Source organism: Westerdykella ornata (assembly GCF_010094085.1).
Source record: "Westerdykella ornata strain CBS 379.55 unplaced genomic scaffold EI97scaffold_4, whole genome shotgun sequence".
NCBI classification, from domain to species: Eukaryota; Fungi; Ascomycota; class Dothideomycetes; order Pleosporales; family Sporormiaceae; genus Westerdykella; species Westerdykella ornata.
The window spans coordinates 240938-266062 of NW_022986854.1; the positions used below are offsets into that span (position 1 = coordinate 240938).

Sequence of the window (25125 nt, forward strand, 5' to 3'; positions counted from 1 at the left end):
AGATGGGCAGTGTCCAGGACGATATTGGGATAACTGGGAATCCGTGTTGACCAGTTTAAACTCAAAGTATCAAGGATCCGCAGAGGGTCCACCGATATTCTCACCACCGCTAAGACCATGTGGACCTCCACCACGGCCGACCTGTCGCCGTACGCTTCTCTTGCCGCACAGGCACTAGATAACCCAAGTGCGAGATGGCAAAGGGTTGCGGTGCGGCGATCCCCGAGGGTAGACGGTCAAAACCGAGCCTCTCCCTCCCTTCCCCAAGGTTCACACTTCTTCCTCCGCATACTACCCCGGACTGCCATCCCATATCCGTCACTGCCGGCGTACTCCTCCCTCCTACACTCACTCCCCTACGAAACCGGGCAGCTTATCGGATATGGCCAGTCCTTCTGACACGTCGTTGTCCATTGACACTCCGGACTCGCTGCAACCCAAGCAAGATGCTCTCTTTGACACGGAGAAGGGAGATGCCTACGCACTCGACCAGCAGACGACGATCCACGAAGGCGAGGAGAAGTTCCACAAGCTGGGTTGGAAGCGGATGACCATCTGCCTGATTGTGGAAGCCATCGCCTTGGGCTCTCTGAGTCTACCAAGTGCCTTCGCTACTCTGGGAATGGTTGCTGGGGTTATCGCCTGCGTTGGGCTCGGTCTGGTTGCCATATACACGAGTTATGTGGTCGGCAAGGTCAAGCTCCTGTATCCTCACATCATGAATTATGGCGATGCCGTGAGATTGATATGGGGTCGTCCTGGGTACGAGCTCGCAAACATCATGTCCTGCATTTTCCTCCTCCTCCTGGTTGGCTCGCACACACTCACTGGAACGATTGCATTCATCAACATCGTTGACAACTACACCATCTGCGCCATTGTCTGGGGCATCATCTCAGCCGTCCTTCTCTTCATCCTGGCCATCCCACCCACCTTCGCCGAGTTCGCGATCCTCGGCTACATCGACTTTGGCTCCATCATCGCCGCCATCCTCGTCACCATCGTCGCAACTGGCGTCCAAGCCAGCAACGCTCCCGGCGGCCTCGGTGCCGTCACCTGGTCCGCCTGGCCTCCCGAGGGCGTCAGCTTCTACCAAGCCTTCCTCGCCGTGTCCAACATCATCTTCGCCTACTCCTTCGCCGTCTGCCAGTTCGCCTTCATGGCCGAAATGCACACGCCCAAGGACTACGTCAAATCCATCTGGAGCATCGGCCTCATCGAAATCTGCATCTACACCCTCACGGGCGCATTGGTCTACGCCTTCGTCGGCGCCGATATCAAATCCCCCGCGCTGCTGTCCGCCGGCCCCACCGTCTCGCGCGTCGTGTTCGGCATCGCGCTCCCCGTCATCTTCATCTCGGGCTCCATCAACAGCATCGTCCTCTGCCGGTACGTCATGGACCGCGCCTTTGCCCACTCGCCCATCCGCTTCGTCAGCTCGGCCCGCGGCTGGGCCGTCTGGCTCTCCCTGCTCGCCGTCGTGACGGTCCTCGCGTGGGTCGTCGCCAGCGCGATTCCCTTCTTCAACGCCCTGCTCGGCCTCATCTCGAGCTTGTTCATCAGCGGGTTTACGTTTTACTTCCCCGCGCTGTTCTGGTTCCAGTTGGTCAAGCAGGGCAAGTGGAATCGCGACTGGAGGAATGTGGGTCTCTCGGTCGTGAATGGCGTCGTGTTTCTGATTGGTATGATCCTGTTGGGGTGCGGGACGTATGCTAGTGTTAAGGATATCCTGGAGCAGTATCGGGTCGGGGATGTGAGGAGCCCGTTTACGTGCAGTGCGGCGGCGTATACGTAGGGGAGGGAATGGGGTTGTGGGGTTTTTGGGTTTTGAGTACTTTCTTTGGTTAACGTTTGGGGAAGCGAGTTGGTGTTGGGGTTTTTTGTACGATAGCGCTTTTTTTCTTTTCTTTTTGTGTTTTGGGGTTGGGGTTTTGGTTGGCTTTTCGCATTTCATTGGACTTGCATTGACATTTTGCATCTACGCATGCATTCCCAGGCGTTTTGAATTGGGGCTGGTTCCCTTCTCCGCAGTCGGCGCTGAGGAGATGTAGGCGTTTGGTTGACGCATGATTATATTCTGTGGTCGCATCTATGAGCGAGGAGTTGAGTAGAGGTATGCAGTAGAGGTATACAGTCAATCGGCGATATCCGGTTACAGTTACTAAGACCCCCTCCCTTGTGCGAGAAACACGTGTGTGTGATGCAGATGTGATGCTTGTGAGGAGATGGGAGTGAAGGAGAGCGCAATCGCTCGTCTTGTTTATTGCTTTTCTTTGCGTGTTAGTCCATGGGATGGGGGAAGGGGGTGGAAAAGTCGAGTTAGAATGAAGATGATTGTTTTATCCCTCTGCGGATGTGTCTCAGCAAGGTGAAAGGAGACGCACCGGTTGGAAGAAGAGAAGAGGGTGAGTGTTTGTTGTATGTATATGATTATGCAGATGCTCGCTTCAGCAATGTTCGTATACTGACAGGTCAGAGACTTCCGCTACTGCTGCTGCATATAGCGCCCCGTGTAGCAGATGCATGAATCACCCATTGACACCATCTTGCCGTTTCGACTGACGAAGACTGCGTAGCTCTTCCCATTCATCCCCTTCCCACACCCAACTCCCCAACTCCCCACCTCCCTCTCCTCCCTCTCCTCCCTCCAAGCGAATTACCCCTCACCCCAGCATACTCCTCTTCCTCCCCCTCAACCTCACCCCCTCCAACCTCCTCAACGAAGCCTTGGCCCCGGGGTAACTCTCCCCATACGCCCTCAACACCTCGCCAAACAGCCTCTCGGCCGTCGGATGCGTGGCCGCGAACGCGCGCTCCAGGACGTACAGATCCACGGCGCGATCCTCCTCCTGTGTCTGGCGCAGCGACTGCGCGGCGAGGCCGAAGTCGATGAGGACGATGGTGCCGGCCAGGTAGGCGGATACGTCTTCCTCTTCTTCGTCGACGTTGGGGGATGCATTGGGAGAGGTAGAGGTGGGCGGGGAGGGAGAAGAAGGGCGCAACATGATATTACTCGTCGTCAGATCGCCATGCACGACACCCGTCGTATGCAACTTCCCCACCGCGCGACCAATCTTGCGCATCAGGTCCAGCATCGCTTCATCTCTCTCCTCCCCTTCTCCCTCTCCCTCCTCCCCTTCTCCTTCTCCCTCCTTCCCTTTTACCCTCCACCCCTCCCTCTCCACCCACCAATCCAAAACCCTCCTCACCGTCTCCCCCGCCACAAACTCCAAACACAACCACCCCGCCTCCCAATCCCCGCCCAGCACCGCGGGAACAGCGACGCCCTCGCGTCGACACCGCACCAGCACGCGCGCTTCGGCGAGGAGCCGCGCTTTCGTCAGGCGCCGGTCGAGCGTCGGGTGGCGGTAGGGTTTCGGGGGGCGGTACTTGAGGATGGCAGGCGTGGAGGGGGTGAGGAAGGTGGTGCGGTAGACGAGGGCTTCGGCGCCTTGGGTTAGCGGGATGAGCGGGGTGGGCGTGTGGGTGAAGGGGGGTGGGAGGGTGTGGTGGGTGTGGGTTTGGGGCTGGGGTTGTTGTTGTTGTTCTTGTTGTTGTTCTTGGAGGAGTTGTTCGGAGGGGGATGTTGATGTGGATGTGGTGGAGGGGTTGTCGGTCGTGGGTTCTGGTGGCATGGCGGTTGTGATTGGCACAATTGGTAGCGGCGGACAGGCAGGACGGATGTACGGGGGAGGTATATTACTGAGGCGTGGGAGCTGGCTTCGTCCTTGTGAGTGAAGGATGTTGATGGTGTGGAAATTCAATCGAATCTACATAGTACCCCGCGAGTTCACGCTAGCTTATCGATAAGCTCTACTGAGCTACAAGGGGATATCTGCGGGGCCATTGACCATGGCTACACATGTACAGTAGATACTGTGAATTTCACTGATGTCGACATATACAGAAAGCCATACAGTTGCTTGGAGGGATGGAGACCATATCGTCGCTAGCGGTTGTACTGAGTAAGAGTGCACCCCATGTTCACAGTAAATGCCCATCTTCAGTCCTGCTATCGATCCAGTCACGATTCAAAATATCAATAGAATACATTATGATTTACTGGCAAACTCGCTAACATACGAGCAGTCAATCACCGAGGAGCTTGGAGCTTCTCAATCTATTATTTGCGGAGTGTTTGCCTCGAGGCCTCTGCCTGTAGATGGCAAGTTAGAAGGCCTCATCGACTTCCTCTTAGATTGAACAGCGAAGAAGGGGAAAACGTCAGCATTGAACCTATCGAACATGATTGACTGAGGAGAAGTCCTTGTTGCGCCAGGGCGCATATTTAGGGAAGGTACTGCTGTTGACAGCCAAGAGAACCAAAATCGGACCGTGCAATAACAAAGTAAACAAATGTGGCACCCAGCTGATTATAGCAGACAGACACAGCCCTCGCCCAGCTTCCAGTCTCATTCCCGTCCCCCTCGCGAAATGGGTATCAAGAAACGTGGCCCATCGAAGCGGCCGAATAAGAAGACGCGAGAGAAGCGCCGACGGCAAGCAGAACAGGCCGCACAGGCAGCGCGAACCCTAGTAGAGCTCTCAACCCAAGATGGCCATCTCCAGCATCTCTATAACGAGACCAAAGAGTCTAGTACCCTACGCTTCAACTCTACGAATGCTTTCGATATGGATCCCTACGAAGCCAGACCGGACAAAATTCCACCAACAGATCGGTACATCAATGAACCTCACTATGGTCGTTACTTTCCCCAGCCGGCCGACTTCAAGCCTGACCCAAGGCATATCAATTCCACGACAGATGAATCGCTGAAGTATTGGGCGTCGGTGCTGAGCCAATGCGACGAGAAGACGAGGGTCTACGACAATCAATATGGGGGCCGCGACGTCCTTGCCCTGGGCAGTGTGATTGTCAAATCGAGCCACTTGAAGGCGGCACTTGAAGGCAGACGAGCCCACCGGGATTACTCCTACGCCGATGCCAATGAGGTCGAGGCTACCGCTCTGGCTAGAAGCGTGCTGGGTGATGTCCAGGTGCCGCATATCTACTTCGCAGGCCAGGTAATCATACCTTCAGTTCCAACAGCCCCAAGTCTTTTCTCGTAAGGTTACGGAGCTAATAACAGAATACTTGTAGATCGATGGCCGTCCTGTCCTGGTGCAAGAAAGAATCCCAGGCGTCGGTCTAAACGTCGCATGGCAATACATATCCCCATCCCAGAAAACCTCATTCAAGAACCAAGCACGAGACCTATTGCGACGCCTGCACACGATAAAGCCCGCTTCTTCAACCCAGAACGCGGCGCGCTCCCACCTCGTTCCCGACCCGGACCCCGTTGACCACCGAGGCATCCAAGAGCTGGAGAAAGAGATCCTCATCTCAGACCAGAACACGGACCCGGATCTCGGTTTCATGCACAACGATTTCACCCAGTCGAACTGCATTGTGCGCGACGATCGGATCGTGGGGCTTGTGGATTGGGAGATGGCGGGCTTCTTTGGGTGGAAGACGGCCGCTGAGGTGCATGTGCGTATTCGATCGCCGAAGCGGGAGAATTATGCCGCGCTGGATTTGCCGGAGGAATTCCTGAGCGATATTCTTTTCTGGAATGACCTGTACGAGGTAGATTGCTGAGTCTGGGTTGTAGCCAGCGTAGACGTTGACTCTGTCACCTTCTCTTACCCTCTCAGCATAATACCAACATGGTTTTGGGAAGCGCAAGGGATCCAGCACTGCAATAGTCTCATCATCTCAAGTTGAGCAGTTTAAGAACGCCGCCACGATAATATCTTCATCACCCTTTATTACACCGACATAGTCTCGCTCCCAACTCCTTTCCGTATCTTTAACGAATGACCATCAAGCAAAACTCCGTTCCTCCATCCTCACGCACCCCCTACACCAGCCAGAACCAGAACTTCTCCAACCAATTCCTCGGAACCTGCTCGGGCCAAACCTCCGCATCCAGCGCCGCCTTCCCGGACGTAATATCCGCTTCCTCGGGCCTCACGACCTTGGTCCGCTTGAACAGCTTCCAGAACCCGTAGAGGCCGAAGAAAATGGGCACGCCGATGTACGCCGTGAAGAAGGACGTCAACTCATCGGAGCCCCAGTTCTTCTTCGTGAAGACGGCGAAGCCGTTGAAGAAGATGATCCTACATCACTGCATTAGCTTGGGATTCTATGAAACAGAGCGGGAGATGCGATCGTACAAGGCAAAGTAGCCAAAGGCTACCCAGGCAGTATATGGCTGCCAGGGGGACTTGAAGACCAACGAGTTGCGGTCGACGTTCTGGGCGATGAGCGCCATGCGGAAGCGCGTGTATGTGATGCACACGCTGCACCAGGTGAAGAGCTGGGCGATCGTGGTCAAGTTCTGGAACCAGAGGAATACCTGATTGGCACCGGCCGAGACGCTCATGTACGTGATGAGCGAGATGGCGGCCGTGATGCCGACGCAGTAGTACGGAACGCCCTTCTTGGAGCACTTCAAAAGGAATCGGGGTGCTTGGCCGTTCTGCGCAACGCCGAAGAGGTAGCGGGAGCCGGTGTACAGGAAGGCATTTCCGGATGATGTAGCCGAGGTCAGGATAACCGTGTTGATGATGTGTGGGAGGACGGGGATGCCGGCGTTCTTGATCGCGATGACCCAGGGTGAGCTCTGGGCGCCTTTTGCATCCTCGTTGGTGAGGTCCTAAAACCCGTTCGTGAGCAGATGATCAGTCTGGGCATTTGCTTCCTACTCACCGGATCATTGGAGCTGACCGTGACACCGATGAAAAATGATCCCAGGACGTAGAAGAAAAGAATACGCCAAAACACACGCCTGACGGCCTTGGGGATATTCTTCCGCGGATTGGCAGCCTCTCCAGCGGCCACGGCAACCATTTCCACTCCACCATAGGAGAAGGCTGCATTGACCAAAGTCCGCCAGAGACCGGTGAATCGCCCGGTATCGCCATGGCCAATGTACTCCTTCATGGCGCCTTCCTTCCAATATCGAAATCCAAGACGGTCATGCGTTGGGCCACCGCCGAGCATGATGATGAAGGCGAGGAGGAGTAGGCCAATGATGGTGATGATCTTGATGCTGGCGAAGATGAACTCGGCTTCGCCGTATATGGCGACGGCGAAGATGTTCAAGGCGACGATGAGCACAATGATGATGGAGATCCACACGGCCTGGTTGATGGACTCGTCTTGGTCCCAAAACGAGATCAGCACAGCGGCGGCGGAGATTTCTGCGCAGAGGGTGATGGAGCATTGGTACCCTGGGCGATTTAGTAGATGGTCCGGAAGAATTGCCGAAGTTAACTTACAGTTGTTCCATCCCACTGCGAAACCAAGCGCGGGATCGACATAGCGCGCGCAGTATTGTGGAATTGCACCAGGCAGAGGGAGCCAAGTCGCCATCTCACCCAGACTCTGCATCATGGCGAAGATGGCCATGCCCGTGAAAGTGTACCCAAGAAGGACGGAAACCGGACCCGAGTCTGCGAACGCAGTACCGATACCCAGAAACAGGCCTGTACCGATGGTTCTGAGCAGTTAGCAAGTCCGTCCAGCAAGAGCTCGTCGAGTACCGCTCGAATCGGAGTAGGAGAGCCAATGAGTGGCTTTTGCAATGCGAAGCAAAATCTACTTACCCACCGAGCGCGATGAACTGGATATGGCGCGACTTCAGTCTTGGACATGTTAGCGGAAGATCGCGTTCAGTCGGCGAATGGCACCTACCCTCTCTCGACGTATCCATACTCCTCCGCCGTCTGAATGTCGCCATAGAGATCTGCAGCCTCACCAAGCGCCGCCTCGTGCGCATTGGTTACTTCCCTCGCGCCATGCTCCACTGAGAGATCTGTCACTTCCTTCACATTTCGCTTCGCGCCATCGCTGGCACTGAGGCCGCCCTTCTCGGAGACTTCTTCCGCCATCGCAAGACGAAAGGCTAACTAATGCGGTTACAAATGACAAGGATTGTGGTGATTTGCAAGAAAAAGAAGGGCGGTTATCGCTTCTATCAGAAGCGAGAGTGTGCTTGAGTTTTGGTTGTGAAAGTCGAGGATTGCGGTAGTCGTTCGCGAACGAGGAAGGAAGCCAGGGGACCAGTTGCCTTGGGTCTCGAAACCGACGTCCCTCCGAAAAGTCTGGAATATCGGGGCTCCGGGCGTTAAGTCTTTTCAATTATTCGTTCAAGTTAAACGTCATTGGCGGTCAGATGTGCGAAACAACCTTATCTCGCCTCGCTGTCCGGTGAAAACAGCGAGACGCTCCAGACCAACATAGACGCACGGGGTCTTCTACCATATTTATACCAGATAGCTGTATTGCGGCACAGCACAAGAACTGAACATGGGAGGACACGGGAACGGGGGACCAGGCTCAGCCTGTTCAGTGTAACCATGGGCATCTACTGCCTGTATTCACGCCCGACCGAACAGTCCCACATCCAATCCGTGCCTCAGTTCGAGTACCTGATATATCGCAAGTCGATTGATGAAAACTGGTGAGGGAATTCGTCGAGACACCGTTGCTGTGGGACTTATTCTACCCTTACCTGACTTGAGGCACTCTTAACATTTGATAAGCTTTCCACAACATATCTCGAATCCCTTCAACCCCTGGCTGTTTAGTCGGACGCGGGGAGAGGCAGTATACAGAATCGTGGCACGGGAGATGTTTGGGGTTGCAGCGCATGCGGGCGCAGAAGTGGAAGGTGTAAGGCTGGACAAGGCTGTGAGTGGCGGTTTATCTTCGAGTTCAGGTAGGCCCTTGCTTTCACCCGTCCTGTAAACAACCCTATCTGCAAGGAATACGAATGGCAATATCGGCTCCATCCCTCTCGGGTCTCGACCAGTATATTCGAGCCCCTGCTATCCATCGATGTATCAACGGCGAATCAGGAATTGTTACGGAGTACTGGTACTGTATATTCTCAGGAGACATTCCCGACCCAGCGGAGCCACTCGAACGAAAGGGTCGAAGGTGACAAGGTCCTGTTGTTCGCATGCATGAACTCCGTGAAACGTCGTGTTGGATTGGTTCCCTGGGATTTGCAGCCCGCGACCGTCCGCAGTTGGTTTCCTATTATTTCCTTCCAAGAGCGGTTGCAATTTCTGGATAATAACTCGCGTATCGGTTCGTCCCATTGCCGTAAGCAGTGTTCTAGCTGTCCGCTTTCACACCTTTCCAGCATACCAAACGGCAAACATGAGCGGATAGGAGATTTAGCTAGACATCGGCCAGATGTGAAGCTTTGCTTGGCTCCACTGCGCGGTCTTGGATACTGGATATGCGCCGCCGAAGCGTCCGAACCGCCAGTAGACGCTATCTTCCGAAAGATCCTAGCATCCGTAACGTACGTACTTAATGGAAACGCAGTTTTTTTTCCTCCTCAAGCCAGCTTTTCAGCTGCAGACAAAGACCCCAGATAACACACGGGATGTGGCTCCAAGCCTCAAAGTGCACGTTTCATTCAACGACGTGTGCGAGCTCAAGGACCCGATTACCCCATATAGTAATAAGGGCACACAATCAACTCACCACATTCTCACACCCTTGCTACCTCGCTTGTAGGAACCAATTGATAAACCGCTTCCCTCACTCCATCCAGTATTATAAGATTCCCCTTCGAACTTACTGACCCCGTCACCGCTTATAATGAATGCGATGGCGATGAGATGGGAGGTTACTAGTTGTCGAACACAAGGCTCCCGAGTCACCGCTTGTGTGACCATCAGCAAGTCCCTGGCGTAACGTTGAATCCGACGAAGCCCGTATTCCGCAGGATCTGCTAGCCTATACGGATGCCCTGTGTAGCTAGCCCCTGGTACTCCGTGGTCTTCAACTTTTTGAACGAGGAATGCATATCTTGTCTGTCGAGTCTGGTAAACCCAATGGGACAGTTAGCGTAGTGAGGGCGACTGCTAATAAGGGTACATTAAGGATGATTGTAGAGGCATTAGCACCAGAGGTAGAGGTAGCTATGTCGGGCGTGGAGTTGCTGTATGTTTGGGCTGGTGGATAATGGACATATTTGTTTGGTCCGTTGTTTTAATCCTTGTGGATGCTGTAATATGCTGTGGAACGCATTTGAAAGTTTAGGTTCTTGGATGAAGGATGGCTTATTTAGTGATGGTCGCGATGATCGTCAGATATTATGGCGCACAGTGTAGCACAGCGTCCACACATTGAAACGTACTGCACGGCTAGCAACTCATGTTTGAGAAAATTTCATTCTTGTGTTCATCAAAAATCAGTAATCCGACCGTTGTCTATCATCTGCAGTCAAACAGTCAGCTGCGCTCTACAATCGCCGCTACGGAGTGTAATCTCTCTTCCACAGCGCAACTTACAATTAGCACCCATTGCCCGTCTCAATTTCATCGTCACCGTGGCAGCGTCCAACTCTTTCTTGTCGCTTGTTTGGATCTCCACGGCGTAGGTTCGTATCACCTGCTTAACTTGTCCGCTCTGGAATGACATTTTGGCTTTGCGCATGACTTTTGTGTTGGGACCTGTTGGGTAGGAGTGTTAGTGAGTACGATCTCACAGATGCATCATTCACCTTTGAACTTCATGATTTGATACATCTTCTATAAACACTTCTAGACGGACATAGCGGGACAATCGGAGAACACTCACCAGCCCAAACCACGAAAACAAACTTCGTCCGCTCCGAGTACTCATCATTCCCAACCTTCATCCTCACATACGCATATGCCGCCTCGTCGTTCCCCAGCGTTGCCGTCATCTCTGCGATATCTCCCGTCCCAGTCCCATCCAGTTTTAGCGAATCCGAAGTTGCCGATGCATACTTCAGGACCAGCCACGTGGTCGGCGACTTGTCAGACCGCACGTCCTCGTAGGCTTGCGCAATTTCGGGGTCCGACAGAAGGTCGGCGGCGGAGGGCATTTTGAATTGAGAGCGGAGGTAGTGGATAGATGAGTTGTTGTATGGAGTATAAAAGGGGGACCGTCGAGGACGAAGATCGGGTTCGAGGTCGGCGGAGATGTTGAAGGGGTGGGGGCTCACGCGAGCTAGGGTGTATGAAGCTAGTGCGGGGCTGTTAGTCGTCGCCCGGGCCGGGCCGGACGTGGAAGTGGCACGTGACTTAAAGAGGAAGATTCGACAGCGAAAGAAGATGGAGCCTGTGTTAGATCGCCGGGATGGTAGAGGAGCCTTCTGGGTAGCCGGTCTTTGGAATATCGGATGAGTTGATAATATGAGTTTGGTTGCTCTCTGCGGAAGGCCGGATGCATGCTCAGTAAACTCCAGAATTCGAGCTGGAAATGCGGTCGCTGACTTCAGATAATACCTTCTGGTCTCTTATTAGCCTCGAACTGCGGAGGCGCTGGTGAAGTACTTTCCCGGAAACTCCCGTTTTGGAAGGCTTTGAAGGGGCCCTCATATTTCATGTCACCGGCTCATCTTCTGAGAGGATCTTCTGGTATGTTTCCAGTACGTCGATCAGATCGGCCTGCGCGGATCTGCTTTTCCCTCGCTTTTCCTCCTCCTTTTTGACCTTTCCCAAGGCTCGTCGATGGCCGCGGCTATTGATATGCAACCTCCAATCATTCTCGTTCACAGCAATAGTACCGCAAGTCTCACAAACTCTTCTTTGCCAAAGATCCGGCCGCTGTGAGAGATCATAATCTCTCTTTGGGATGAGCATCTCGCTCGCCAATGGTGATAAGTCTGTTGGAACAGGGAGTTGCTCTCCACCGAGAAACTTCTTCGTAATATCTCTTGCCGGTTCCCAGACTGTTTCTTCCCAATTGGAGAGATCCGAGCCATCCAGAAGAAACAACCTATCCCTTTGACCAGCTTGGAAGAGCGCATTCAGTAACTTTATCCGAATCCAACGTAACTGACGCTTGGCGTATTGCCGGGTGGCTGCCTGTGTCTTTTCAATGGCTGCGAGCCGAAGCTTGTCCAGGTCCGCCTCACTTTTGCCTGTTGTGAGCGCCGCCTGATAGCCAAGGAACTCTTTATATCCAATTGATACCCAGATTCCCCGGGTTTGGTCAACTGCTTGGCCGGTTTTGGCTTCAAAGTCGTTGCGGAACTCCGTCAGGGTTTCTACTTCCTTCAAAAGGCCTCTTTCCAGCATCTTTACAGTCCGAGACTCGAGCCTAGCATTCAGGACATCCTTGGAGGCGTGTACCCAGAACAGAAGCGTGGAGAATCGAATGCCAGGGGCGCTGCTGTTCATCATAGCTTCACTGTCATCCGGGTTCGACAACGGTTCCCTGTTTAGACGTTGCTCACTATAGACTTGAGAAGCAGGTTTTCCGGTCTTGAGATATATCTCCAGGGAGCGTTGAATCTTTCGTCGGTCGTTCGCATGCCACCGATCCGCCATGATGGGGTCCACTTCCCTCAACTTTTCCAGGATCACCTCGTTTGGCTCGTTCAGGATGGGGAATCCGCCGCTCATACTGCTCTCCTCAAGGGTCGGCTGGTCGGCCAATGCATCTTCAAATAGAAGAGACTGAGTGTAGTAGTGAGTGCCACCCACTAGAATCGGTAGCTTCCCTCTGCTGCGGATTTCTTTAATCTTCAAGGAATCAGCATCACAGATATTCAGTATTCCCCAATTACATACCACTCCGAGAGCATTCTCTACAAACCTTCCAACCGTCCACGTCTCTTCTTGAAGCCCGATCTGACCCAGTAAGTGGTGAGGCACACCCTTCATTTCATCCTGCGTAATTTTGTTGGTAATAATTGGCAGCCCTTGATACAACTGCATTGCATCACCATTGATAACCTCCCCATTGAAACGAAGAGCTAAGTCCACGGCAAGCTGTGCATCTGTGGTGGTTAGCGCATTTGAAAGTAGCCCTATAACCGCCTTTCATGACTACTCACGTCCGACTTTCCAGTTCCCGTGGCGCCTATAATGGCCACCAAAGGCTTGGACGGTGCCTTAGACATTCTAGAAATTGTCCGGACTGCTCCACGGATCATGGAGTCGATGAAGAGGAGGATGAAGCGTGGTGTTCCAGAAGTTGCCGAAGAGGTATCACTGTCACGCTTATCCCCGTCGGGCCTAGCGCCATATATAACGTCACATCAGACCAGAGTAAGGGTGTCTACCCCTCCAGAGACTCAAACCTCCAAAGCTCCCAGAATCCGCACATTCAGCGATTGAGCAGCAAAAATGGTCGAGGGAACAGCAGCAAAGGAGCTCGCCCCGTCAATCGACGTGACAAACCTGAGCTACACCTTCCCAGACGGCTCTAAAGGTCTCCGTGAGATCTTTCTCAGTCTTCCTCCCGGCAGCAGGACGCTGCTCATAGGAGGTGGGTATGCTCTACAGGTGCAGAGACAGAAGCTGACGGCTTGCAGCCAATGGTGCTGGTAAAACTACTCTTCTCCGTCTGCTGTCAGGAAAGCGAATGGCACCCCAAGGCTCCGTCTCCATCGCTGGTGTGGACCCCTTCAAGCATGGACTCGAGGGGGTAACTTACCTTGGCCTGGAATGGGTCCTGAACCCCATTGTCCGCACTGACATCGACGTACCTACGCTACTGTCATCTGTCGGTGGCGATCTGTACAAAGACAGGCGAGATGAACTCGTACGGATCTTGGATATTGATCTGTCATGGCGCATGCACGCTGTCTCGGACGGAGAGCGCAGGAGAGTACAGCTCGCTATGGGTCTGCTGAGGCCTTGGACCATCCTTCTTCTCGATGAGATCACAGTAGACCTGGATCTGCTCTCTCGCTCGAACTTCCTCGCCTTCTTGAAGCGGGAGACCGAAACGAGGCCGTGCACTATCGTTTATGCGACGCATATTTTGGATAACCTGGCTACCTGGCCAACGCACCTAGTCCACATGTCCTTGGGCAGAGTGAAGAAGTGGGGCAGCGTTGAGGAGCTGAACGTAGTCGCTGATCCAGGCACACGGGTCCTTTCCGGTAACAGCCAGCTAGGCGAATTGGTTCTGCAGTGGCTCCAGGAGGATCTCAATGAAAGAGGCCCGAGAAATGGGAAAGCCTCTGAGGGGAAGACATATGAGAGTTACGAGGGCAAGGGTGGCTACGGTACAGAGCATGCTGAGGACCACTTGGACAAACCCGAAGTTTCAACCGAACCACGGCGCCGAGAGTTTAAGTGATGGATATCTGGGCATGCCTCTTCTGAGGTGGGATGGACTGAGAGCGTAAAAGTTCGGTTGGGGCGGCGGCGTTATGGATGAAGAAAGAAATACTCAACGATGATACCCAATTTCAGAATTCAACAAGTGGGGATAAGTTTTTTGGCTATTCATATAGCATATCACATCACCTTTTGTACAGAAATCTGTTCGCTGCCGTCAACCGTTTCCAGATGTTCAATCTGCAAGTAAGAGATAAGAGTATCAGTGTCCTACAACAAGCAATGCTGTCGTGTTGCGGCTTTCGATAAATTGAGTTCGCTGTTTTCGTTCTACCGGTCTCTTTCCCTGGCTTACGCTTGATGGTTGGGTTTTCATCCCTCTTCGGGGCAAAGCGTCATGCCAGCGTGCACGCGCATCGAAACCGGAGTCTGGGGTTGCTTTGCCATTTATAACTACGTGTTTCCTACTGTCAACTCCCTAGAAGCTGTTATCGTCATATTGGCGCCCGGAGACGACTGCGCTGCAACGAGTCGTGCTTAGCCATCAGCGTCTTATTCAGGGGTTTGACCTATACATTATTCTCACCGGTTCTCAGAGAGGCGCGTTAAATCGCTTAACCCCACCTATACATCATTAGCGTCGCTTTACACTCATCTTACTGTCCATGATTCCCTGTCCGATTTGTGTCCTCAAAGCTGCGAGGATGCTCTCCACACGTGTTGGCCAGAGTGGTCGGGAGTACAACCTCTAAAGGGTACTCCAACGGCATCCTAAGAAGCCCGAACTCAGTGTATGTCTTGCGCTGTGAGTTGTGGAATTATTTTATCTCTTGTAGGCTAATCAGTTGCCATGATTTTAGCTGTAACAACAGACCCTTTGTTTTGAAGCCCGTCTCGCAGTCGATCTTCGAGCACCTGCAAGAGTTTCGAAACGAGTTCGAAAACCATACTCATCTCCGTATCCACATAGACCAAATCGAAAAAGAGAACATCGTCGTCTATGAATACTTTAAGACGGATTTGCTTTCGTTGGTCGAGAACTACCCGGCCCTTCCAATAACAATGAGGAAGACAATCTTGAAGGAGGTCGGACTAGCACTTGCTGAGATCTCAATGCACGCGAAAAACTGGATACATTTAGGCATGATACTACCTAATCTCTGTGTACAACATCCATGACTAATTCTACTGCAGATGTAAAGCCGAACAATGTCTTTCTCAACTGGTAGGTGGACTCGAGTGATGAGTTTCATCTAGAGAAGCTAGCCTTAGGCGATCTGGACTGTGCCTTGAAATTGAAAGGCGAAAGATTACTCAATGATAGGACTGGGAACGTTATGTGGCGCAGTCCGGAAGGACAACGGGGGAAAGGCGTTGGAAAACCTTCCGAGGTCTTCTCCTTTGCGCTTTTGGTGAGTCCCATGGAGTCCCATGTTCGGCTCGGCTAGAAGAAGCTCATTGATTCGTCCTTCTAGTGTCTCTACGTTATCACAGGAGTGCAAATTTTCGACCTAAATTTCGAGGAAGTTGAGACTGAGCCTGAGGTAGTGGTTTGTTCAAGATGCTCGCAACTTTTGGTCCGCTACCAGACGCGCTCAAAAAACATGTCAACGTCGAGAAGGCGGGTGGGCTCGTGACCAGTTTGTGGCAAGCAATAAGAGAAAACGAAGCATATGATGATCTCGCGGAATGGTCAGAGGATGTGTTTCCTAACCTAAATGACGAAGCAAACAGGCTGATCTTGCGGATGACGGATCTTAATCCTGCGAGGAGAGCGCCGTTATCCGACACTATTACGGAAAGATATTGGAACGTGGGATGAGAACTCTCCAGCAATGACAGGACAGCAAGGGGTGAAGCTTGGAACCTGAAGGTACAGAGAACACCCTTTGGCGATGGGTTCTTCCGAATCCACAATAACCTCGAGCCAGTCGAGTTCGTGGAGTTCGACAACTACCTCTGGCACAAAGCCCAACACGAATACGACACAACACCTCGTTGAATATGGCATCTATTCTGCTGGTTACAGACACCCCGCCGGTCATGTAAGCGTGAAGCCAAACAACTGGGTGAAAATGTATCGGAGATTGGCGCATCACTGAGGGATCGTTCGTTGAGTCCGCATCGAGCAGCGTTGGAGTTTTTAGTATACATGCACCTGGCGCGCCGTCATATCAGTACCCAGCAGCATCCAAGAATCCGGCGATAGCTGCGTTATGCAAATGATTTCGCCTTTACCAGCGAGGAGCCTATGATCTACGGGCATCATGCTGAGAGAGGAATTCGACTCAAGGCAGCGGCTAGGGAGGGTTGCTTTTATGTGACGAGGTCGGCGTAAGCCTGATAAGGAAGCCCCTTGTTCCTGCCGTTCACGGCGTGTACACCCTTTGTTCGAGAGGATGTGTTCGCGACGCAACATCAGCCGCACCGTGGCGACCCCCCTTCGAGTTCTAGGTAGGCTAGAACCACATCGGGGCAAATGTGTATGCACAGCTATGAGCTGAAAACAGCTTGTTTTCATGGATGTTAAGCCGCCTCGAGAGCTATAACCTGCTATAGCAGAGAACCAAGATCCAAACCATCCATGCTTTTGCGGGGCCGACTGTCTATAACAAAGCACTCTGGGTAAGTGCCGCCGTTGAGTATGAAGGGAGGCGTTACATCAGGATCTGTTTGCGGCTGCATGACGATTATTGCTACACTGTCTTCCTATTCTAGCTTATCTTAGTCAGTGCTACCGATGAGCACAAAGAGGAATCTAACACTAGAAACTGTTTGCGGCGGAGGTTAGCATTGTTTGGACGTACCGGAAAAGCACGATGATTCAACGAGTCTAGCTCTCTCCACTTAGGACTACCAGGAGCTGGCTAGACTTGATTGCAGCTATCGGTCCGATAACTACATACATGTACATAGATGTGTTCGTCCGCGCGGCTTGATATCAATCCGTAAAGTCAGTCCATATCAGGGTCCTATTGTCAGACGACAGTCGATATCAGAAACCTCACACTTATTCTCCGATAACCCAGTCCCCTCCGCGTTCCTCAGCTCTTCATGGCCGATCTAGTTCCTCTGTTTCATACATGGCGCGGAAGCCACACAAGCCGAAGCGGACCGAAGATGCGCGACTGCAAACGCAAAGTTCTGGACGAAACGCGAGCGCAACTTGCGCAGAACCTTGCTTCGGAGCCTGGCGTAGCCTACGTGCGATACAACAACCACATACAAAAAGTTGCACCCCACGGGACTATCTACACGTTCTCCGGCAAGGAAGAACCCGTTTACAGCGACGAGGACTCTCATAGGGATAGCCATGGGTGGAGGGGGACCGTAACGTGTGAACTGACGGCATATTTCAGAGTGCGGGAAGTGAGCCCCCAATCGTAATGTTCGGGAACGCAATAAACAGCAGAAGGGAGAGCGTACAATGTCTATTGTTGCCCCAGGGTGCTCCTAAAGTCAGAATACCAGAATGTGTACCATCTTCAATTTATGCAGTAATTATCACACTCACTTCTCATTTTATTTACGGAATAACGTGTACAAATAGTCTCGGTTCTTTAATGTTAGCTATCGGCGACAATGCGGACACTATACAAGATGGGAATGAGATTCAATTTTTTTTATAGTATGCGATAAGCTACCTCAAGCTCGAATGAGTGCTAGACAATTGAAAACCTGACGAGTTGTGCTGCCGCCATACCACAACCCTCATGATCACATAAAGACATACTATCCAGTCATCGATAGCGTGTCGCCCCCCTTACACATGCGTTTTCCTTCAATTTTTTCGCCAAGTTACTCGCTCATTTCTGTAGCAGGTTCAGCCCGCCATCTCAGCGCTGAGCGTGACCTCCCGCTCCGCCACTATGTCCAGTGGAACCAGCACCTCCGGCGGAACCCGTGTGAACGTTTGCGTTGGCGTTTCGAGCGCCAGCTGATTGCGCACGAGCGGAGAAGCTGCCTTTACCAGTGTCATGGCCGGCCTTTGCCTGGTTGCATTTTAGTTAGGCCCCCCCTCCCGATTAGGAAAAGAATGGAGGATAACAGAGAAGCAGGTAAGAAAAGGAAAGTGACCGCCTAAGGCTGACTTGAGTGGGCGCATTTACCTGAGAAGATTGTATGTTCGAAGCTGCTTCTTTGGTCATGGCATTCTTGCCGCCTTGGCCTGTAGCGTGTCCAGGCATGCTGTTGGTGCTGACAAGTTTGAAGTTGGAACAATGTGATTTGCTTAGCTTGATGCGATTTCAGCTTTCGGAGGAACCCTTGGGAATGTAACCGCGTAGGCGCCCTTTGGTCTTAAATGTCTGTGAAGGTATGTTTGCAGCTTTCCGAGGGTTACGTCAGGGGCAGCGGGTGATGTGAGGAAGCTCGTTTGCTAGTGTCATTTGACATGACAAAGTTCTGAAGAGCAAGTGTAGGTTATGCATGGGGTTTTCTAGGAAATTCACGGATGGGTTGCGTTCTTTGCAGTAGATTTTTGTACTTAGGGTAACATATACCGAAGCGTACATGTGCCCTAACTCGCCGCCGGCCGCGACCAAAGGCTGTTGGAAATTAAAAGAATGGGCTTAGGATTGTATAAGGGGCTATGCAGCAATTCTTTTCCATTGGCTGTTTCCTAGAGCAGCATGTAATATTAAACTTAATTCGACTTTGGTGCTATATCTCGGCATATGATGTTAATGTAGAAAGCCGAATTGAGCGGCCAACTGTCTAGCCACTGGGAAGCAACTAGCTGGAGATTCAGAATTTGGAAGCAACTTCATGAATGGTGTTCGGATTTGCTGAAGGTAAGCTTGTTGGTAATTGGGTTCCATACTCTCGTGCGTTTGCTCAGCCCTGGTTGGTTGAAGCGAAAAGCTGCGGTGAGTTAACTGCACGTTTGTCCCCTTCGTCGCAGCTTAGACTCAACCATGCTCAGGCCAAACATCATTTCAGCATTTTGTTGCTCGGAGTACCACTATAATGTACCTAGGGTAGTTCTTACTCTCAGACATTCCCGGTTGCCAAAGTTAAAAGTCGGACGTTCGTGCGCCCTACAACGCGTGACGAACATCGGTTGTGCCTGTCTTCGATATTCGACAATGTCATTTGATTCATCAATCGAGTATCGTTGGATTGATGGGGTAGAGCGGTTGGAGTTGTACGAACCTGGCGGATACCACCCTGTAATGGTCGACGATTATCTGCACAATCGCTATCGAATAGTGGATAAACTGGGCTTCGGTGGTTATTCTACTGTCTGGCTCGCTCGAGACGAGACACTCAAACGCTACGTCGCCGTTAAAGTTGGGATATCAAGCTCGCCAATCCCTCGGCGGGAAATCGACACCCTTCAGGCACTACAAGGCTCAAAGTTACGCTCACAAGCTGGTCTCGATGAGAATGCATGCGCGATATTTCCCCGCATTCTCGATTCGTTCCACGTCTGCGGACCGAATGGAACCCACACATGCTACACGCTAACCCCCGCCCAAGGAAATCTTAAGGAAGCATCCTTCAGCCGGCTCTTTCCTAAAGGAGTCGCCCGCGCTTTAGCTGCTAAGTTGGCAATTGCGGTGGCGTTCGTCCACTCACGGGGTTTCGTTCATGGAGGTTCGTCTACCGCATGGCTACTCAATGTAGCCACAACTAATAACGAATCTAGATCTCCACCTCGGTAACCTGCTAGTCAAGCTTCCATCTACATTTGACGACCTTTCAATCCCTCAATTCCGGGAGAAATTTGGCGAGCCTGAAACGGTGCCTATCGCTCGGGTCGATGACAAACCCCTGACCCCTAACGTCCCCGCACAAGCTGTAATACCTCTTTATCTCGGTAAAAAGGCGCAAGAGTTTACCTTGGCTGATGCCCACGGCCTGATTCTCAACGACTTTGGCGAGGCATTCCGTCCAGCTGCGGAGCAGCGCCTGGGCAGGGACTGCCACACTCCTTTAGCCACGAGAGCCCCCGAGGCCCTATTCGAGCCAGATGAACCTTTGTCATACCCATCAGACATATGGAATCTTGGAACTGCTATTTGGGAAATCTTGGGAATGAAATTCATCTTCAGCGAGGGAGAAACGCCGGACCAGATCGTGGCTCAACAGACTGATGTCTTAGGTTCCCAGAATTTCCCGGAAAACTGGAGAAAGCAATGGGAACGACTAGGAGAGCATGGTGACGACGCAAATAATATGATTCCTCGACGGCCAACCCGCGATCGGGAAGCGTGGCCTGCTCTTGAGAACGCGTTCGAACAGTTCGTGCAGAAGTACAGGAGGAAACGAGAGGACGCTGGGACTTTCGGCGAGGAAGAAATAGAGGCTATTCTTGAATTAATGCGTGGTATGCTTAGGTTCTGACCTGAGGAACGTCTAACAATAGACGAGGTGCTGAGCTCGAAGTGGATGGTCAATTGGGCATTGCCTGAGCTAGAGTAGGCTGGAATAGGGCTTTTCAGGTAGTTCAAGGAAAGCAATACAGCTCCATTAATCTGTTACTTGGATCGGAACGGAGAGCTTGAAATGGAGTGGAAAGGTACCCTTGACCTCTTCCTGGATCAGGATGCGGGGCAGTACGGACACGCTGGCACACGCTTCAAGAGGATTGATATCCATGCAACAGGGTTGAATACTGTTTTCTACATAGATTACAACTTCTTTTTGGAGGCTATCCATCACAGCTCGACTTCCCTCGACCTATTATGTACCACTTGCACACTGCTGAGTGTTGGCAAACCTTTATTCCGAGCTAGCCGCGCCGACAAGATCACCGTACTTGAGGGTATTCATACTAGCGGCGAATTGCGTTTGAGATGGAGAGGCTGTCAGAATCATGGCGGACTGTCCTTTCCCTTCAGCCAAGAAGTGATGGCGCAGTATCAAAGTCAAGGGCGATCCGCGAAACGGAGTTCGAGCTTGGTTCGATGCTCTCGCACGTATGACTTCCTTCAGTGTAAACAAGTCGGTGTTGATTTGGCGTCCCTGCTGCCGTTCCTGTGGCGTTTGCTTTGGGCCTGTAGGGAGAGCGGCTGTTCCTCGATCAAGGTATTCTGAGCCAGCCAGGTCAACGAAGACGAACTTCCCGCCGAGAGAAGGATGCGGGTAGGCCTGGGAATAGTCCCTAACGGCATTCTCAGCCGCTTCGAGTCGGCCTTGGTATTTCGTTTTCTCCGCCTCTGCTTCGTCTATCCGCTCCTGATCTATATGAACGGCCGGATTGATGGTTACCTGCCCATCCGCCGTTTTGATGATTCTCTTTTTGTTCTCTTCAAGATACACGTCCGTGGCCCGTTTTCCTACAGGGACGAGTTCCGACTCTCGTTCAATAACCGCCTCACGTAATGCCAACAGCGTCTTGTTCACGACCTCCAGTTCCACAACAGCATGTGTTCGCGAGCTTTCATCATGAATGGAAGATGACCCTGTCTGTCTCGACGCCAGTCCGCTGAGGACCGTGTGCCGCATTTCGGCAAAGCTCCAGCATGGGATCGCTACGATAGGGCGGACCCTGACTTTGCCGCCCTCCAACATCTCAGTCTCGCCTCGAACATGTGTACGGCCATCGGGGCCTTCGCGGACATGGCATTGAGTGCCTTTATTCAGGAGATCATATGCGAATTTCCCGCGAACTTCGTAGATTCGAACTGCCACGCCGAGTTTATCGTTGTTCCCCTGGTGATCCGGGTCTTTATCACTGTTGATCCCTTCAAGAGCCTGGAAGAGCTCGCGAGCAGCCGCCAGACAAAGACCAAGTTCCTTTTCTTCATCATTGTGATATCCGATAATCGTATGTGTCTTCCCACTACCAGAATGTCCGTATGCAAAGAAGTTGCAGGTCGCTCCCTCCATCACCAATGGTAAAGTAGGGGCCACAACACTGTTGAAAACATCATTGTTACTCGCTGTGGGTTGAAAGACGTCACAGAATGAGGCGCCGCTTTTCCATGTACGCTTTCGAGGCCCGTCAGCAGAGATTGTAATCTTGCGCTTCGTCTCCGTATTGTCGATGGTGTAGTCGAATGCTGATGCCTCCCCGTCATTGGCATTGAGAGGTCTGAACCTTACGTACGTCCGGAACGCCGAGGATTCGGCGGACATGGCGACGACTTCTTGAACACTGGGTTATTTTCTTGAGTTTTGAGAACACGTTCAAGAGTTTTGGATGCGACGAAAATGTGAAAGAATTGCTGCCTGGAACACTCTTGGCGTTTGTTTACCTCGGTTTCTAGGGATACATTCTGGGATAATGCACGGGCCAGTACACTTCACTGCAGTTCCTATTGATCGAGCTATCGAGAACTCCATACTCCTACCCCCCTCATAAACTGCAACAGGCGTCAAACTTCCTCGCTGTCAGGGTCCTGACGGCCAACCCAATTCCGCAAATATGCCCTCAGTGTGGTGAACAGGCACGCGGAATAGTCTCTTTGTGGCATGGTGAATTGGGTCGAGACCTATAAACCCCTCTGAAACCATTGATGATGCGTGGTGCATTAGCAAATAATAAAGTATCTGAGGAACAACATGCTATCCGAATCGGATAATTCGGAAATTCGAATATTCGCACTGTCACTGTCAGTAACACCAGCGGTTGAAGCCCACATCTAAACACTAAGAGCTATATTATCAGGAAACTCAAACATACAGAGAGCTGTCCGATGAGAAAAGCCTCGCAAAGAGCCTACACATTCTCCCTGCAGCTTGGCGCACGCGTGGTGCTTCATTGACCAATCGAAACATATCAGGCTGAGCCTTCAGCTAGCCAGACTCCAGGTCTACGGTGGACGCTCTCTGCTCCGATCACCATCAACCTCTTGCTGTTTATAAGCAAAGCCTTCGAAACGATGTATATATCACTTACAAGCCTATAAAGCTAACAGAAGTAGTAGGATGTCAGGTGTTGGAGAGGTAGTCGGTGGTTTTGCCGCCGCAGCCTCGTTTTCACAGTTGCTGGGGCACCTTATCAAGTCGACGGAAACATTGGCGACATTCTATCATCATCTGAAGGATGCGCCCTCACAATACAGAGGTGTTCAGGAACGGTCACTTCTGTTACGTTCTATTCTTGACACGTATGAACACCATCTGAGTACGAGTGGAGATGAAGTTCCACTTCCCACCGACCTTCGGAAGCTCCTACGCTCTGCCCTGCACAACTTCGAAGAAAAAATCAACAATATGCAGAACAAGTTCCCGAATACCAAAAGGGGACAGAAGATGGGATTAGGAGGCCGATTGCGGTATGCTGTAATTGATCGCAAAAACATTCAGGAGACCTTGGGGTTTCTCCAGGAGATTGAAGAAGATTTAAGCCTGCTTACGGGGCTGTGTAACATGTAATCGATCTTTTATCCACTTGCTTGTGACGCTGTTATACTAATGAGGCGCAGGATATTATCCACTCTGATTTTAACTTCATTAGAGAAGGCTACATTGGAAAGAACGAATGTGGCACTTACCATGATTGCTTCTCCTCAGACAATGCCGGGCGACTCAGAATCATTCTCGTACCGCAATCGTCCATCCAGAGCTAGGTTATCTTCCGTGCCCGAAAGCTGGATATCCTTAGCAAATTCGTGGCTCGGAAAACTGGGCTTCTACGGTTGCGCAACCACCCTTCGTACCGTCGACAGGACAAGAACTGCAAAGGTTTGTTTTGGGTACAAGTTCCCGGCGTTTATATCGATTTCGTCTTGGACTGTCTGGCTCAGCATATCTACTTCTGCGACTCATCTACTCGATGCGCACATTCGAGTCCAAAACAGACTACCCAAAGACAATGCGTTCATGAACGCCTGTGCCAGAGGCGATGTCCAGCTTATGAGGCAATTGATCACGGATGGACAGGGTGGCGTAAACGACCGGCTTTCCTCTTCTGGGAAGACTCCTCTACTAGTAAGTCGATGCTGTCCACGAAGTTTGACCCTGAACGCCAACCAAAGCGTAGGTTGCCATCGAATCAAACAGTCTAGAGGCCATCAAGTATCTTCTGCAGGCAGGATCTGATCCTAATATTGGTGATGACGAAGGAATGTAAGGGAACTGTCGCCTACATTTCCATGACTGACTGAACTCACTATTTGGCAGCTTGCCTGTCTTTGCATGTCTAGGTATTAGAAAGATTAAACGCGACGCAGACGGGTCCTTGAGTCACCATCTGCAGCGAACCCCATCGGGTCAAGACTGGCTGGAGACTTTGGAGCTCCTGATTCAGTACGGCGCCTCAGTGCATGAAATCGTGGCCAACAAGACGATGACCATGACAAACATCTGCAATAGAAGACACGGGGAAGGGACCCTGGTTCAATTCTTCAGACTTCTCGTCAATGAACATTATCAGGATTTTGATGTTGTCGGTAGAGGCGGGTATTCTGCCCTTATAAGCGCAATCCGGGGCCGCAATTCAGCTGCGGCCGCCCTTGACCTTCTGGCGAAGGCGGGTGTGTCGCTTGACCGTGTTTCGAAGGACGGTCGCCATCCTTTACATCTTGCAGCTGCGGAGGGACACGATTCCAAACCACTGGAGCACCTTTATGGGACATATGGAATCAATGATATCAACCGCCAAGATTCATGGGGGTGGACGCCGCTGCATGGAGCGATCGACTCAGACTCCAACAAATTCCATCATGAGCACTGCGGGAAAGTGCGATTCCTGCTCGCCAATGGAGCAGATCCGAACATCAAAGGTCTGAAGACGAAGATGAAAAGTTTCCGTCGATTCGAGAAATATCTCACGCCAGTTGAACTCGCAGCCCATTTGGGAACGAAAGTTTATGAAAACTTTCTATCAGATTTGAAGGCGGCGATTGGACGCACAAATGACGATGATGACGATGGGATGTTTTTCGACGCTGAGGAGAAGTGGAGCACTGTTTGATCTTGAAAGAAGGTACGTCGCGGCCTAGGCGTTTTTCTCTGTTTTTATAGCAATAGTCAGTGGAAAATTCGGCGTTACGGAGACTTCTCTATCTACTATGTCTTGGACGGCTTCTAAACAAGACTTCCCTCCGCAATTGGATCGCGGTTTGTTCGTACTCACACCCGCCTCATCTGCCTCTTTGCATT

At 51.8% G+C, this 25125-nt stretch overlaps 13 protein-coding genes across 13 annotated transcripts; 7 read left to right on the forward strand and 6 right to left on the reverse strand.

The window, feature by feature from the left end:
* Positions 1-382: 382 nt before the first annotated feature.
* On the forward strand, positions 383-1795 carry EI97DRAFT_440210 (uncharacterized protein; the record flags this gene model as incomplete). The annotated part of the gene is made up of 1 exon (XM_033799608.1): positions 383-1795. One exon carries the CDS (start codon positions 383-385, stop codon positions 1793-1795), a length of 1413 nt encoding a protein of 470 aa, XP_033656216.1.
* An 864-nt stretch (positions 1796-2659) lies between these two features.
* EI97DRAFT_430940 (kinase-like protein) lies at positions 2660-3735 on the reverse strand. Its single transcript, XM_033797816.1, has one exon. The coding sequence runs from the start codon at positions 3633-3635 to the stop codon at positions 2664-2666; it is 972 nt and encodes a 323-aa protein (XP_033656217.1). The 5' UTR covers positions 3636-3735; the 3' UTR covers positions 2660-2663.
* An 897-nt stretch (positions 3736-4632) lies between these two features.
* EI97DRAFT_371953 (uncharacterized protein) lies at positions 4633-5599 on the forward strand (the record flags this gene model as incomplete). Its single annotated transcript, XM_033795321.1, has 2 exons — positions 4633-5025; positions 5102-5599. The coding sequence occupies 2 exons, from the start codon at positions 4633-4635 to the stop codon at positions 5597-5599; spliced, it is 891 nt and encodes a 296-aa protein (XP_033656218.1).
* A 131-nt stretch (positions 5600-5730) lies between these two features.
* Positions 5731-8045, reverse strand: EI97DRAFT_216586 (uncharacterized protein). The gene is made up of 6 exons (XM_033793829.1): positions 7700-8045; positions 7612-7650; positions 7285-7505; positions 6713-7236; positions 6178-6659; positions 5731-6120 (listed from the first exon to the last, which is right to left on the reverse strand). The coding sequence occupies exons 1-6, from the start codon at positions 7894-7896 to the stop codon at positions 5862-5864; spliced, it is 1722 nt and encodes a 573-aa protein (XP_033656219.1). The 5' UTR covers positions 7897-8045; the 3' UTR covers positions 5731-5861.
* A 2132-nt stretch (positions 8046-10177) lies between these two features.
* Positions 10178-11126, reverse strand: EI97DRAFT_216581 (actin depolymerizing protein). Its single transcript, XM_033793828.1, has 3 exons — positions 10607-11126; positions 10318-10479; positions 10178-10243 (listed from the first exon to the last, which is right to left on the reverse strand). The coding sequence occupies exons 1-3, from the start codon at positions 10875-10877 to the stop codon at positions 10218-10220; spliced, it is 459 nt and encodes a 152-aa protein (XP_033656220.1). The 5' UTR covers positions 10878-11126; the 3' UTR covers positions 10178-10217.
* A 250-nt stretch (positions 11127-11376) lies between these two features.
* EI97DRAFT_440215 (IPPT-domain-containing protein) lies at positions 11377-12717 on the reverse strand (the record flags this gene model as incomplete). Its single annotated transcript, XM_033799609.1, has 2 exons — positions 11377-12522; positions 12571-12717. The coding sequence occupies 2 exons, from the start codon at positions 12715-12717 to the stop codon at positions 11377-11379; spliced, it is 1293 nt and encodes a 430-aa protein (XP_033656221.1).
* A 411-nt stretch (positions 12718-13128) lies between these two features.
* On the forward strand, positions 13129-14089 carry EI97DRAFT_440216 (ABC transporter-like protein; the record flags this gene model as incomplete). The annotated part of the gene is made up of 2 exons (XM_033799610.1): positions 13129-13270; positions 13317-14089. The coding sequence occupies 2 exons, from the start codon at positions 13129-13131 to the stop codon at positions 14087-14089; spliced, it is 915 nt and encodes a 304-aa protein (XP_033656222.1).
* A 646-nt stretch (positions 14090-14735) lies between these two features.
* On the forward strand, positions 14736-15892 carry EI97DRAFT_492392 (kinase-like protein; the record flags this gene model as incomplete). The annotated part of the gene is made up of 6 exons (XM_033802312.1): positions 14736-14809; positions 14931-15211; positions 15265-15281; positions 15318-15482; positions 15546-15624; positions 15660-15892. 6 exons carry the CDS (start codon positions 14736-14738, stop codon positions 15890-15892), a joined length of 849 nt encoding a protein of 282 aa, XP_033656223.1.
* A 1232-nt stretch (positions 15893-17124) lies between these two features.
* On the forward strand, positions 17125-17457 carry EI97DRAFT_440217 (uncharacterized protein; the record flags this gene model as incomplete). Its single annotated transcript, XM_033799611.1, has 1 exon — positions 17125-17457. The coding sequence occupies one exon, from the start codon at positions 17125-17127 to the stop codon at positions 17455-17457; it is 333 nt and encodes a 110-aa protein (XP_033656224.1).
* A 350-nt stretch (positions 17458-17807) lies between these two features.
* On the reverse strand, positions 17808-18257 carry EI97DRAFT_465106 (uncharacterized protein; the record flags this gene model as incomplete). Its single annotated transcript, XM_033801454.1, has 2 exons — positions 17808-18062; positions 18180-18257. The coding sequence occupies 2 exons, from the start codon at positions 18255-18257 to the stop codon at positions 17907-17909; spliced, it is 234 nt and encodes a 77-aa protein (XP_033656225.1). The 3' UTR covers positions 17808-17906.
* Positions 18258-19001: 744 nt separating this feature from the next.
* On the forward strand, positions 19002-20542 carry EI97DRAFT_499277 (kinase-like protein). Its single transcript, XM_033802599.1, has 2 exons — positions 19002-19668; positions 19721-20542. Exons 1-2 carry the CDS (start codon positions 19158-19160, stop codon positions 20416-20418), a joined length of 1209 nt encoding a protein of 402 aa, XP_033656226.1. The 5' UTR covers positions 19002-19157; the 3' UTR covers positions 20419-20542.
* Positions 20543-20592: 50 nt separating this feature from the next.
* On the reverse strand, positions 20593-22251 carry EI97DRAFT_216853 (kinesin motor domain-containing protein). The gene has a single exon (XM_033793830.1). The coding sequence runs from the start codon at positions 22153-22155 to the stop codon at positions 20797-20799; it is 1359 nt and encodes a 452-aa protein (XP_033656227.1). The 5' UTR covers positions 22156-22251; the 3' UTR covers positions 20593-20796.
* A 1593-nt stretch (positions 22252-23844) lies between these two features.
* Positions 23845-24937, forward strand: EI97DRAFT_456140 (ankyrin; the record flags this gene model as incomplete). Its single annotated transcript, XM_033800702.1, has 3 exons — positions 23845-23952; positions 24005-24090; positions 24145-24937. 3 exons carry the CDS (start codon positions 23845-23847, stop codon positions 24935-24937), a joined length of 987 nt encoding a protein of 328 aa, XP_033656228.1.
* Between the last annotated feature and the right edge of the window lie 188 nt (positions 24938-25125).

What these genes read in the sequence shown, in the direction of transcription:
- EI97DRAFT_499277 (XM_033802599.1), top strand. Translation starts at nt 19,158, where the DNA reads ATGTCATTTGATTCATCAATCGAGTATCGTTGGATTGATGGGGTAGAG. An exon ending in ACGGGGTTTCGTTCATGGAG is followed by an intron (nt 19,669 to 19,720) that starts GTTCGTCTACCG and finishes TAACGAATCTAG; the next exon opens with ATCTCCACCTCGGTAACCTG.
- EI97DRAFT_216586 (XM_033793829.1), bottom strand. Translation starts at nt 7,896, where the DNA reads ATGGCGGAAGAAGTCTCCGAGAAGGGCGGCCTCAGTGCCAGCGATGGC. An exon ending in TATGGATACGTCGAGAGAGG is followed by an intron (nt 7,651 to 7,699) that starts GTAGGTGCCATT and finishes AACATGTCCAAG; the next exon opens with ACTGAAGTCGCGCCATATCC. An exon ending in CGGTCAGCTCCAATGATCCG is followed by an intron (nt 6,660 to 6,712) that starts GTGAGTAGGAAG and finishes AACGGGTTTTAG; the next exon opens with GACCTCACCAACGAGGATGC.
- EI97DRAFT_216853 (XM_033793830.1), bottom strand. Translation starts at nt 22,155, where the DNA reads ATGTCCGCCGAATCCTCGGCGTTCCGGACGTACGTAAGGTTCAGACCT.
- EI97DRAFT_430940 (XM_033797816.1), bottom strand. Translation starts at nt 3,635, where the DNA reads ATGCCACCAGAACCCACGACCGACAACCCCTCCACCACATCCACATCA.
- EI97DRAFT_216581 (XM_033793828.1), bottom strand. Translation starts at nt 10,877, where the DNA reads ATGCCCTCCGCCGCCGACCTTCTGTCGGACCCCGAAATTGCGCAAGCC. An exon ending in TGTTTTCGTGGTTTGGGCTG is followed by an intron (nt 10,480 to 10,606) that starts GTGAGTGTTCTC and finishes CCTACCCAACAG; the next exon opens with GTCCCAACACAAAAGTCATG. An exon ending in ACGGGCAATGGGTGCTAATT is followed by an intron (nt 10,244 to 10,317) that starts GTAAGTTGCGCT and finishes GTTTGACTGCAG; the next exon opens with ATGATAGACAACGGTCGGAT.